We start from the raw sequence: 11,513 nt of genomic DNA, 5'->3' as shown, positions 1-11,513 counted from the left end.
GTGATGCCTTGTACTGCAGATCATCTCCAGTTATCCTTGTTGGTTCACATCCAGACTCTCCAAGATGTCTTTCACCTCCAGATCCTACACTTCAAAATCCGTCGGCCAGAAGACCATGAGTGTCTACGGTGGTGCAGGAGGTCATGGCACCCGCATCTCCACAGCCCAGACTGGCTACTCATCCAATGCAGGAGGCTACAACATCTCTGATTACCATGACCTCAAGGTTGATGCCAACGAGAAGTTTGCGCTTCAGAACCTGAACGAGCGTCTGGCCTCCTACCTTCAGAAGGTTCATTCAATGGAGAAAGAGAACGACCGCCTGGAAAAGCAGATCAAAGAGTGGTACACGGGCAAAACTGTGATCACCCATGATTACACTGCCTACTTTGCCACCATCGCTGACCTGCAGGATAAGGTAGGAAGGAAAAGACCCCAAAATTTACCATTACAAATGTGAAAGTTTTTAAGATCATTATTTTTTTTTAAATTAGAAAAAGACTTGGAGTATCTACAACTCTATATTAAAGTTATATATATAAAAAAGGTTGGATGTGTTTGTCCTCCTCAGATCCGAGTTGCCTCCACTGTCAACGCTAAGCTCTACTTGGACATTGACAATTCAAAACTGGCTGCTGAGGACTTTAAAATGAAGTGAGTGTTTTCTCCAAGTGTTTGCTTCCCTTCTACTTTTGTAATAATTCTCTCAGGCATTAGTGTATGATTTCATGCCTAACTGCAAACCTCTGCTTGTAATGAGGTCCTGAAACCTCTCTGACCTGTTCTGCCCTCCCGTGTGAAATCTTCTCAGGTATGAGAACGAGCTAAGCATGAAACAGGCTGTAGAGGTTGACATTGCTGGACTGAGGAAGATGTTGGATGATTTCAACCTGCACAGAATGGATCTGGAGAGTACGTACGAGTCCCTGAAGGATGAGCGCATCATGTTGCAGAAGAACCATGAAGAGGTAATGCTGCAGAAGAAAAAGTCCCCAAAATAGTGAGAAGTTCGTACGTTTAAAAATTGACAGATATGTCAGGTTGTCAATGCGTTCACTCTGACTATCCCACTATTGTGTGTTCATCAACGAATTAATGACCTCTTACTTATACGAAAAAAAATAATATTTAGCTATTTCTCTGTTTTAACAAATAGCCGTACAGAATTTGACTTTTCCCAGAAGGCATCCTCCCATCTCTCCTCCCATTTCTGCGCACTCTTCTCTTCCTCCATTTGCTGTTTGTCCAACACATAACACCAATACAATGGTGCTCTTTTCCCCCTGCAGGAAATGGGCATGATGAGGACTCAGATGAGTGGCCAAGTAAATGTGGAGGTAGATGCTCCTGCCCCTGTAGACCTGGGCCGTATCATGGCGGAGCTCAGGGAGCACTATGAGGCTCTTATTGCCAAGAACCGCAGGGAAGTCGAGCTGTGGTTTCAGAACAAGGTGAGACATGAGGTTATATTTCCTAGTCCTAAAAGATCGAGAAGCTACTATAGTAGTATTAACTGTAAATGTTGTATTTCTGTACAGAGTACAGTGGTGACAAAGGACGTGGAAGTAAACTCAACCAGTCTGGATGCAGCCCGCCTTGAACTAAAAGAAGTGAAGAGCACCCTGCAGAGACTTCAGATTGACCTGCAGTCCCAAATGAGTATGGTACGTCTACCCTCCAAACGAGACTGGGCAGTGTTCATCATTTCATTTATTGATTCATTCTATAAATTCAAGTTTGTCCCCTTCCGATCAGAAATCAGTGATTTCTACATTTAAACTGTGTTTAAATATGGAAATCACTCAGCCGAGTAGCAAGAGTCGTAGAAGTTCCACCAAGAAACACTTGTGCACAATTAGCCTAGCCTCCAGAGTTTTCTCCAGGAGCCTCATGCATAAAAGAGCGCACAGCTGTCATAGCTTTTCATTCAGTTGACGTGGCGAGAACATATGAAACGTGCGGTGCACACAACATGTTAGCTGTGTACCGCCACGTGTCAAAATAACCAAGGCCTGACCACACCTCGAGTCAGCCACCGCGCATGGAGCCAGTTCCTTAATAATTGTGTTGGTTCTCACAACTATTAAAATGAGAATAATTAGAATGATTATGATAGTATAGAATCCTGAGTCGAGCCCGCCAACGTAACACTACATTTGTGAGACATATTTGTGCATCATGAATAGGTTGCACATGTATTAAATGAAAGTGCTTTCTATTCACAAAAGCAAATTCATTTATAGATGGTGCCCTTATAGCAGCACGAGTGCAGTCATAGCTCTCATTATATTCTGAAATTAGGTGGTCGTTGCAAACGAGAGCCACATTTTAGGGGGCTTTTATGTGTCTGAACAACATATGGAGACAGCTCAGGGATAACGCCAAAATACCTGGCCTGTCAGTCAGCTCCCTGAGAACCGGTCCAGTTGCAAAAAAAACGCAGCATAGTTAGAACTTGAATAGGCGGCACACGGTTCCTTGTAGTTTCTCTCTGCAACCCTGGGGCCAGTTAAAAAAATAATGGCCCTAGACAATCTAAACCGGCTCATAATTGCACCTGACTTTTTAGGAATGAATCTGCTGATCCGACAGCATTTCATTCATGCGTGTGTTGCTCCTCGGTGCACAGACAGATATTTATTTACATCCACATGTGACAAAAACAGAGGAATATTTACAGTTTACGTCTGTTTGAGGTTGTTTCCATCCATTTTTGAGGTGAGATATTATTGTGTGAAGCTAAACATGATTCAGTTTCTTTGGACTGGTTTAAACCATGAAAGCTCAAGCTTGTGAAAAAAAAAAAAAAACATTGGGTTTGATTCTCCTGGAGTTATGTACAACTGAATTAAGCTATACTTCAGAGTACTCGGGTGAGTTTTAGGACTTTCTGGTTTGTTATTGTCGATTTAAAACATTTGCCACACATTTTCACGGCAGGTCAAGGTTTGTGTGGATTTACGCATACTTTCATGAAATGTTGATTTTTATATATCCCGAGTTGTTTGTAAAATATTTTTGTGCATAGAAACGTTGTATACGTGAAAGCCCAGAGCATAATATTTATTCTGGCATACAAAATTTTCAGCTCTCATTCTTGAAACCTGTATTCAAAAGTTGACTGAAGAAATATTGTGACTTTCTTGTTTTCATATCAAAAATGAAATCTTGTTTTGGCTCAAAAATCACATCAGATTTACTAATTTAATTTAAACACAACCAGATGCGTTTCTATCGTATGTTATATCATAACTGCGCACTCTTCCATAACCTGACAATGACTCAAAAGATAAAGAAGACAATAATAGAAATAGAAAAATAGTTATTTGTGCAGAGTCATAACTATAGAAATGAAACGCTTAGGTTAGAATGTTCTGAAATAGGTTATTTATAGATGGAAATAAACAGCAACAGCCCAAGAATTGAGGCTTGTGGAACTCCCTTATGATTTGGAGATATATAGAGTACAAAATCTGCCAACATGTTGGCATATTAACATATTAAGTTAGTAAATGTATTCATAAACATATTTTCACAGCCAATATGTCAATAACATAAAACACCAGATTGATTCTGCTCTTTTAATTTCTAGCTAAACCTTTTAAGAGGTTTAGCTTTAAATGAAAAGCCTAGATAAACTGTTTTTTGGTCTAGTAAAGTATATCAATATAATTTTTTTTTTTTTGCAGAAACCTTATTGATATGGTGAAAGAAATGAATAAATTGAAATACAATATTTCCCTTGTTCTATGATGTTTAATGCTGGTTTTGGTAGCTACATCAACAAACTTTTACATGCAGCCACGTCAACCCAATCTGAAAATACATTTACATAATAACACTTGCATAGTTAAGCTGATGATGTAAGTTTCTATTATGGCATGTTGCAGTTTATTGTTGGTTGCAGCGGATACTGTCACGAGCAGCTGATAAGATTATATCACATACACTAACATACACTAACACGCCATTCAACTTTTCATTTTCCACCAACAACAGAAATCCTCTCTGGAAGCAACTCTGCAGGAGACTCAGCAACGCTTTGTTATAAAACTAACAGAACTCCAGGCCTTCGTCTTAAATCTGGAAGCTGAGCTGTCAAGTCTCAGCGTTAATATGAATGAAATGAAACTCAAGTACGACTCGCTGCTCGACCTCAAGACCCGTCTGGAGGCAGAGATTGCAGAGTACAGGAGGCTGCTTGAAGGGGAGGCTGAAAGGTAAGAACTGGTGAAGACAAATGTAAACTAATATTACAGATAGTGCATTATAAGTAAAACAAGTTTTCTTTTAAACTAATGTTTCCTTTTTATTTTATTTTTTCTCAGTGGCAGCTCAAAAAAAGGTAAGAAACATTTCTTCCATTCAGTTTTATTAGAATGTCATAGTTTTGTGGAATGTAAAGTATTTTTTAAAATCGGATTTCTTCTCTTTTTTCAGTGATTACGAAGACTATCGTGGTACACGAGACATATGTGGATGGAAAAAAGGTTGAGATCTCCGAGAGTGTTGATGTGAATCAAAAGTAAAAAAAAAAAAGGGAGAGAAGCCGAGCAATTCAATAAAGATCCTGCAACTGAATCAACGTTTCATGTGTATTTGTTAAACACAGAAAAAATAAACAACATGGCAGAACCATCTCATTTCTTATTCTTTTTGCCTCTCTGTCTTTACAAGTTAAAACAAAGCTTATTGTACCACAACAAATCTGTGTGATGAACTACTTTACTTTATAGTCACATTAAAAAGGAATGGCAGTCAATTTTGTACCCATTTCATTCTTTCAAGTAGCCATTTTATCATCCTTAAACCTACTCAGTAATTGAAAGAACAGAAGAAAAGAAAAGAAAAAAAAGATAAAGACTAAAGAAAAATTATTCCCGCAAAGACCATTTTGTGCACAATTTAAAAGACCGACCTCACGTATGCATACATTTTCTCTAGGTACAGCAGTTCCCTCCTAAAATCCCAAAACATGCATTCTTTAATATTTAGGGAATTTTCTATTAAATTCAGTATATTTACATCACGGCATTTCACAACGTTTGTTTTTTTAAGTCACTTTACAAATCATCAACTTCTCCAAGATCTATTCCATCTTGTCAGTAAGTTCAGGAACCGCAGCTGGCCTGCGACATGTCAAGGAGCGACAGCGGAAAGAAAAACTCCCCATTAACGGGAAGGAAAAACCTCCAGCAGAACCGGGCTCAGCATGAATGGTCATCTGCCTCGACCGACTGGAGAAGACAGAGCAGAGACACAACAAGAGAGACAAAAAAGCACAGAAGCACACATTGATCTAGTAATCTGTTCTACATTAGATGGTAGTAGCGGGTGATCTGTCTTCACTGGATGATGTCACAGCTAACAGAACGTCAGACCAGGTGTACCTACTATGAAGATAAAATAGAGAGAACAAAAAGTTAAAAGCTGAAATGACAACAGTCATTTCAATGCAATGTAATGCAAAACTGGAGAACAGTAGAAATCAGTAGTGAGAAAAATAGGCCCTGATGTCCTCCAGTAGCCTAAGCCTATAGCAGCATAACTATAGAGATAACTCAGGGTAACATGAGCCACTCTAACTATAAGCTTTGTCAAAAAGGAAAGTTTTAAGATTAGTCTTAAAAGTAGATAGGGTGTCTGCCTCATGGACCAAAACTGGGAGTTGGTTCCACAGGAGAGGAGCCTGATAGCTAAAGGATCTGCCTCCCATTCTACTTTTAGAGACTCTAGGAACCACCAGCAGACCTGCAGTCTGAGAGCGAAGTGCTCTGTTAGGAACATACGGGGTAATCAGAGCTCTGATATATGATGGAGTTTGATTATTAAGGGCTTTATACGTTAGAAGAAGAATTTTAAATTCTATTCTTGATTTAACAGGAAGACAATGAAGGGAAGCTAAAATTGGAGAAATATGATCCCTCTTGTTGATTTTCATCAGAACTCTTGCTGCAGCATTTTGGATCAGCTGAAGACTTTGAACTGCATTTTGTGGACTTCCTGATAGTAAAGAATTACAATAGTCCAGCCTTGAAGTAACAAATGCATGGTCTAGTTTTTCAGCATCACTCCTGGACAGAATGTTTCTAATTTTGGCAATATTCCGGAGGTGAAAAAAGGAAACTGTTTAATATGGGATTTAAATGACATGTCTTGGTCAAAAATAACACCACTTTATTACCAGAGGCCAAGTTAATGCCATCCAGATTAAGTGATTGATTAAGAAGTTTATTTTTTGAGTTCCAAAGATTACAACTTCTGTCTTGTCTCTTTACCTCGAAGGATGGGGAAATGAATGAGTAATCAGTGTTAATAGTAAAACTGTTTTTTTCAGTATAGAATTGGTGGCAGTAAGGAGGACTTCAGTTCTTTTAGTTTCAAGAAGTTGGATGAACAACAGGATTTAATTTCCTGAAGACAAGTGGAAAGGGAGGAGGGAGTATTGGTGGTGGATGGTTTGGAAGAAATATAGAGGTGGGTGTCATCAGCATAACAATGAAAGTTTATGCTATGTTTTCTGAAAATGTGACCAAGTGGAAGGAGATATATGATAAATAAAAGGGGGCCAAGTAATGATCCTTGGGGTACACCTGATGAAACAGAGGAGTATTAGGAAGGAAATGATCCAAGTTGGATATACTGTGAACAGTTTGAAAGATGGGAGATGAACCATAGAAGAGGAGTGTTTGAAATGCCAACTGAGATAAGTCTGTCAATTAGAATGGTGCGGGAAATTATGTCAAAGATTGCGCTTAGAAAATAGAAAAAAAAGCCCTTTATCAGCTGCAGGTAGGAGGTCATTTGTAATTTTTATAAAGGCTGTTTCAGTACTATTAAGGGGTCTGACACTGATTGAAATTGTTCGTATGTAAAGAGAGATAAGAATTAAGTTGTGGGGCAACAATTTTTTCAAGCATCTTTTAGAGAAATTGGGCACAGGTCATTGAATTAATTTGTATCTGAGCCAGGTTTTTTGATAATGGGAATAATTTTTGCAGTTTTGAATGGAGTGGGATCAATGCCAGTGCTGAGGGAAGAATGTAAGATAGACGTCACTAGGGGAATAAGCAAAGGGAGACTGACTTTAACCAGGGGCATGGGTAAGGCATCTAGTCTACAGGTGGAGTATTTAGATTTCTGGACCCGGTATCACATTACACATGTCAGCTTAAATAATAATACATATGATTTAGCAATGGTATCAAGGTGTTACTCGATTGTATCTGTTGCTTTATGTCTGTTGGTTGTGCTGTTCTTTTTGTGTCTCTTTCCAGGTGATGGAGCAGACAGAGGACGTTTTATCATTCTCTTCCTTTTATCTCTTCTTTCTTTCACCTCTTCTTTCTTTTTTTTTCTCTTCTTGTTTTTCTTTTAATCTCCTACTTTCCCATTGTAGTGTCCATATAATTTGAAATTCTCCCTGCAGGAATCACAATAAAGCTATTTACAAGCACAAATCAAGAGGAGCATTATGGCGAAAGCTGTTTGCTCCACTTGTGAAAGTAAAATCTGTCGAGCTCTATTTGGCATTAAGATATCAATTCTTATTGCCACATTGCTAGACAGGACACTGGGAGAAAAAAAAAAAAAGATTTCTGGACCCGGTTGGAGATATTGACAACTGAAGAATGAACTGTGTCTCCTGGATGTGCTCGCAAGCCTCTCTGGGCATGATCTAGCAGCGGTGCTTCATCCAGGTCCAATGTATCTTTTAGCAGTTGCGCCACAAAGTCACTCTTACCCTGCCCATTTCCTTTACCTTCTGGCACTCCAGCTATCCTTAAGATTTTTCCATATCTATACATTTTTTCAATAAGCTGTTTGACTTGGCCTGAGAGTTGTGTAACTTTTTTCTCTAACTCTACCACAATATTTGACTTGCTTGTGGCCGAGCTCTAAATATCTTTAGGTTGAGTGTTGTGATTCTTTATCTTTTTTTCCAAAGCAGAGTTGGAAACTTTAACCACCAGGCTGCCACCTCCAGAAGTTCTCTGATGACTCTGCCATAGTGAACTATTGTCTTCCTTTCGTTCTTTTACAGTGGCAGCTCAAAACAAGGCAAGAAACCATTTTTCCAACATTGTTATCATATGATTATTTTGTCAAAAATAATCAATGAACAATAAATGTTTTACTCCACTTCTTTCAGTGGTTACAAAGACCGTCACTGTGCAGGGGACATATGTGGAAGGAAAAATGGTTGAGTCCTTCTAGAGTGTTAATGTGGATCAGACCAAGTAAAAAGACAATGAAAGAGTTGAATTTAAAGAAACAGAAGTCAGCAAAAAATCAATAAAGATTCTGAAGTGAAACCAAAGTCTTCTTCAATTTTACCTCCAAACACTTCATGTTTAAGGTCACTCAAGATTACCAAAATTATTTCTATTCACTAAATGCAAGAATCATAAGAAATAAGTTGCAGATCTTTAACTTCCTGCCTGATTGAGATGTTCCTTCAAAATTTCTATATAATCATTCTTGGCAACGCCGTCTATTTTGTACCACTCCACACAGCTTAACACTGCCACCTTGTGTTTCCAAATTGGGATGGTAATCTCCATGTTGGACTGAACTTTAAGCCTGAGCAAAACTGTTTTACCAGCTTCAGATAGCATATTCAGCAGGTATTTAGCTTTTGTTTTTTCCATACAATTTGTATCAAAACACCAAACCCATCTATTTCATGATGGGTATCATGGCAGGCTATTCCTATGCTGTTTATATTTGTGTAAAACTGGTTGAACAGATAAATGTCATCAAAACATCTTCGTCTGGGTGTTCCCTAATGCTTTAAATGCATAGAGACACATAAACCTCTGAACTTGAGGAAGGTGAGAAGAAAACTTCAAATAGAAAATTCTTCTCTTGTTATGGCACTCGGCAAATGGAAAGATTTTTAGCAAAACTTTGTTCAATTTAATAAAAGTGAGAAAAAAAAAACATTTAAAAGAGTCATCTGATTTTAATTATATAAAGACCTTCTTTAATATAACGTTAAATGCCCTGTAGCTGGACCAAAGAAGGGCAGTTTAGAAGCCTGCTTTATTCAGACCAACTCCCGCATTAATGGTGTTTGGGATTATTGTCCTGCAGGAAGATCCACTTACATCCAAGTTTCAACCATTTAGATGTTGAGATAAAGTTAAGGTATTTGAATGTAATCCTCCATCTTTATTATTTCATCCACTTTGTGCAGGGGCCAGCACCACTGGCAGAGAAACAGCCCCACAGTATAATGCTACAACCACCACCACGGTCTAAAGTTGGTACAGTATTCTTAGGTTGGAAAGTCTCCTCTTGACTCTTCCAAACATATTGATTGGCACCGGGGCCAATTAATTTACTCCAAAATGCCTTTAGCTCATCCATGTGGGCAGTTGCAAATTTGGTGGAGTTTAATGGTGTAAAATCTTTGAGCAAGGGCTTCTTTCCTGGTCGCAAAAATCTTGGTCTCTACTGATGTTTAAGTTTAGGATCAAATTGAGACTTGGTGGACTTGAACTACTCCTGAACATATTAACCAATTTATTTCTACTATTTTGACAGTAGATCATAACTAATTAAAGTGAAATGTGAAATAAGCACCTCTAACCACCTTGATACACATACTTAATGCTCAAACATGACTGCAATGTAAAAAGAGGGAGAGCAAGATGTCTGTTTTTCTTGATCTGGCATTTAAAGAAAACCTTTTTACCTCAGCTGTTGCTGCTTGCTGCCATAATTTGTTAGCATCAGCGTGAAAACACATATACGTTTGTCTATGATGTGAATGTGTCAATGACAGGAAGAACACCAACAGGTGCGTGCCCTTGTTAAAACTTGTGCTAAATGTCCAATGTTGTGCTTTACAGGTTTGTGTGCGCCTCGTAAACGTTCTTCTCAAGGTGAATTTCTGAAAAATTAGGGAATTTTGAAAGGACGTAACTGTTAAAGTAAGACTCAGAACAATCCATGAAAGACAGCTTGTACCCTGACAGGCAGTAAATTGTGTTTTTTGAGATATGTTCAAGATCACTGCTCTGTTAAAGAGAGGATCTATGTTTCTTCAAAGTTTCACACAGTTTATGTGTTTAGTTTTATAATAACCTGTTGGCTTTCAGCCGGTTATGATCTGAACTGTGGTTCAAGCTAGAATTTTAACGGAAACCTAAGGTCAAAAACCTGTTTCTCAGCATCTGATGAAACACAACTATGACTACCAGCAGCAAACAGACTTGAATCAGACGCTTTTGCAACGACCCGGATTTCCACAGGCAACTATGACTATCAGTTCATTTTTAAAACATTCTACCAAGTTTATTTCTATTAAATGTTGAATTGACATGAACGTCCTTGAAGAGCATCAACTGTTATAAAGAGAATAGATCATTGTGTGTTTAATGGAAGTCATTCTTTAGCCATATGGTTGCTGCTAGTGAAATGAGACATGTTGACTCCAGATGATTTGATGATTGCACACAAGATTTTTTGGCTTTCATAGAGAAAAATCCCACAGCAGTTCTCTCTAAAATATGATCTTACAATAGTTTGACTTCACCCTTGTTTACCAAGACACTGAAGAAAACCAAGCTCTCTGACTTCCTATAAAAGCCCAAACGAATCAGTTGTTTTCAGGGCCTTGCAAGCGTATTCATACCCTACTTTGTTGAACTAGCTTTACTGCTAGCTTTCACTGCTGCATGTTTTTTCACAAATCTCTTGGCACAGATTCTCAATTAGTTTTAGCTATTAACTTTGACTAGGCCATTTTGAATGAAAATGCTTTTATCTTAACCATTTCATTGCAACAACACCTGTTTGTTTAAGGTCATTGTTCTGCTGGAAGGTGAATCTCTGTCTCAGCCTTTAGTCTGTTGCAGCCTCAAACAAGTTTTCTTTTAGGGCTGCTGTTTTTGGATGCATACAAGAATTGAGCTTACAATGACAAATGTATTTATCACTAGATGGCGCACTTTAGCAAAAAATCTCAACTGTACAGTCCAAAACTCCTTTGAAAGTAGGGGTGTGGCTATGGGACAGCCTGTTGTATTTGTAGAGATCTTCACACTTTTAATGTAGTAACTATAAACCCCACTTTTTACCTTTGCACGCAGATTCTTTGCACATTTAACATATACACTTGTGCAACATATGTAGAAATGCAAGGAAAAGATTTCCTGAAGCATTTAAAATGTTAACACAGAACACAGCTTTGTTTTCTGTAGATGTTATCAGATTTATAGAGCTAAATTTGCATCATGTATTTTGTTCGAAACAGAAAAAAATTGAGGCTAAAAAAGATTTTAAAACTCGAAAAAAATTTTAGCTAAAGAAAGTTCAGTTTTTTTTAGGTTCAAGGTTTTTATTTGACACCTAACCCAGTCCAGTTGTCAAACGGCTACATAGGTCAAACAGAAAAAAGGCAGAATGAACAGCTGTATCCATATCCCTCCACTTGTTCAGACTCCACAGAAACAGGGTGGATAATGCTCTACTGGTCTTGCTGATAGCGTTACATCACCTAAGGC

The 11,513-nt window shown here is 38.2% G+C and overlaps 1 protein-coding gene across 1 annotated transcript; it reads left to right on the top strand.

Moving 5' to 3' along the window:
* On the top strand, positions 1–4,638 carry LOC105917295 (keratin, type I cytoskeletal 50 kDa). Its single transcript, XM_012852063.3, has 8 exons — positions 1–418; positions 572–654; positions 812–968; positions 1,290–1,451; positions 1,539–1,664; positions 4,000–4,220; positions 4,329–4,345; positions 4,441–4,638. Exons 1-8 carry the CDS (start codon positions 65–67, stop codon positions 4,527–4,529), a joined length of 1,209 nt encoding a protein of 402 aa, XP_012707517.2. The 5' UTR covers positions 1–64; the 3' UTR covers positions 4,530–4,638.
* The last annotated feature ends 6,875 nt before the right edge of the window (positions 4,639–11,513 follow it).

This window comes from Fundulus heteroclitus, chromosome 5, assembly GCF_011125445.2.
Source record: "Fundulus heteroclitus isolate FHET01 chromosome 5, MU-UCD_Fhet_4.1, whole genome shotgun sequence".
NCBI lineage: Eukaryota > Metazoa > Chordata > Actinopteri > Cyprinodontiformes > Fundulidae > Fundulus > Fundulus heteroclitus.
Note: the sequence above shows the minus strand (reverse complement) of the source record. Positions and strands in the feature narration are given on the sequence as shown.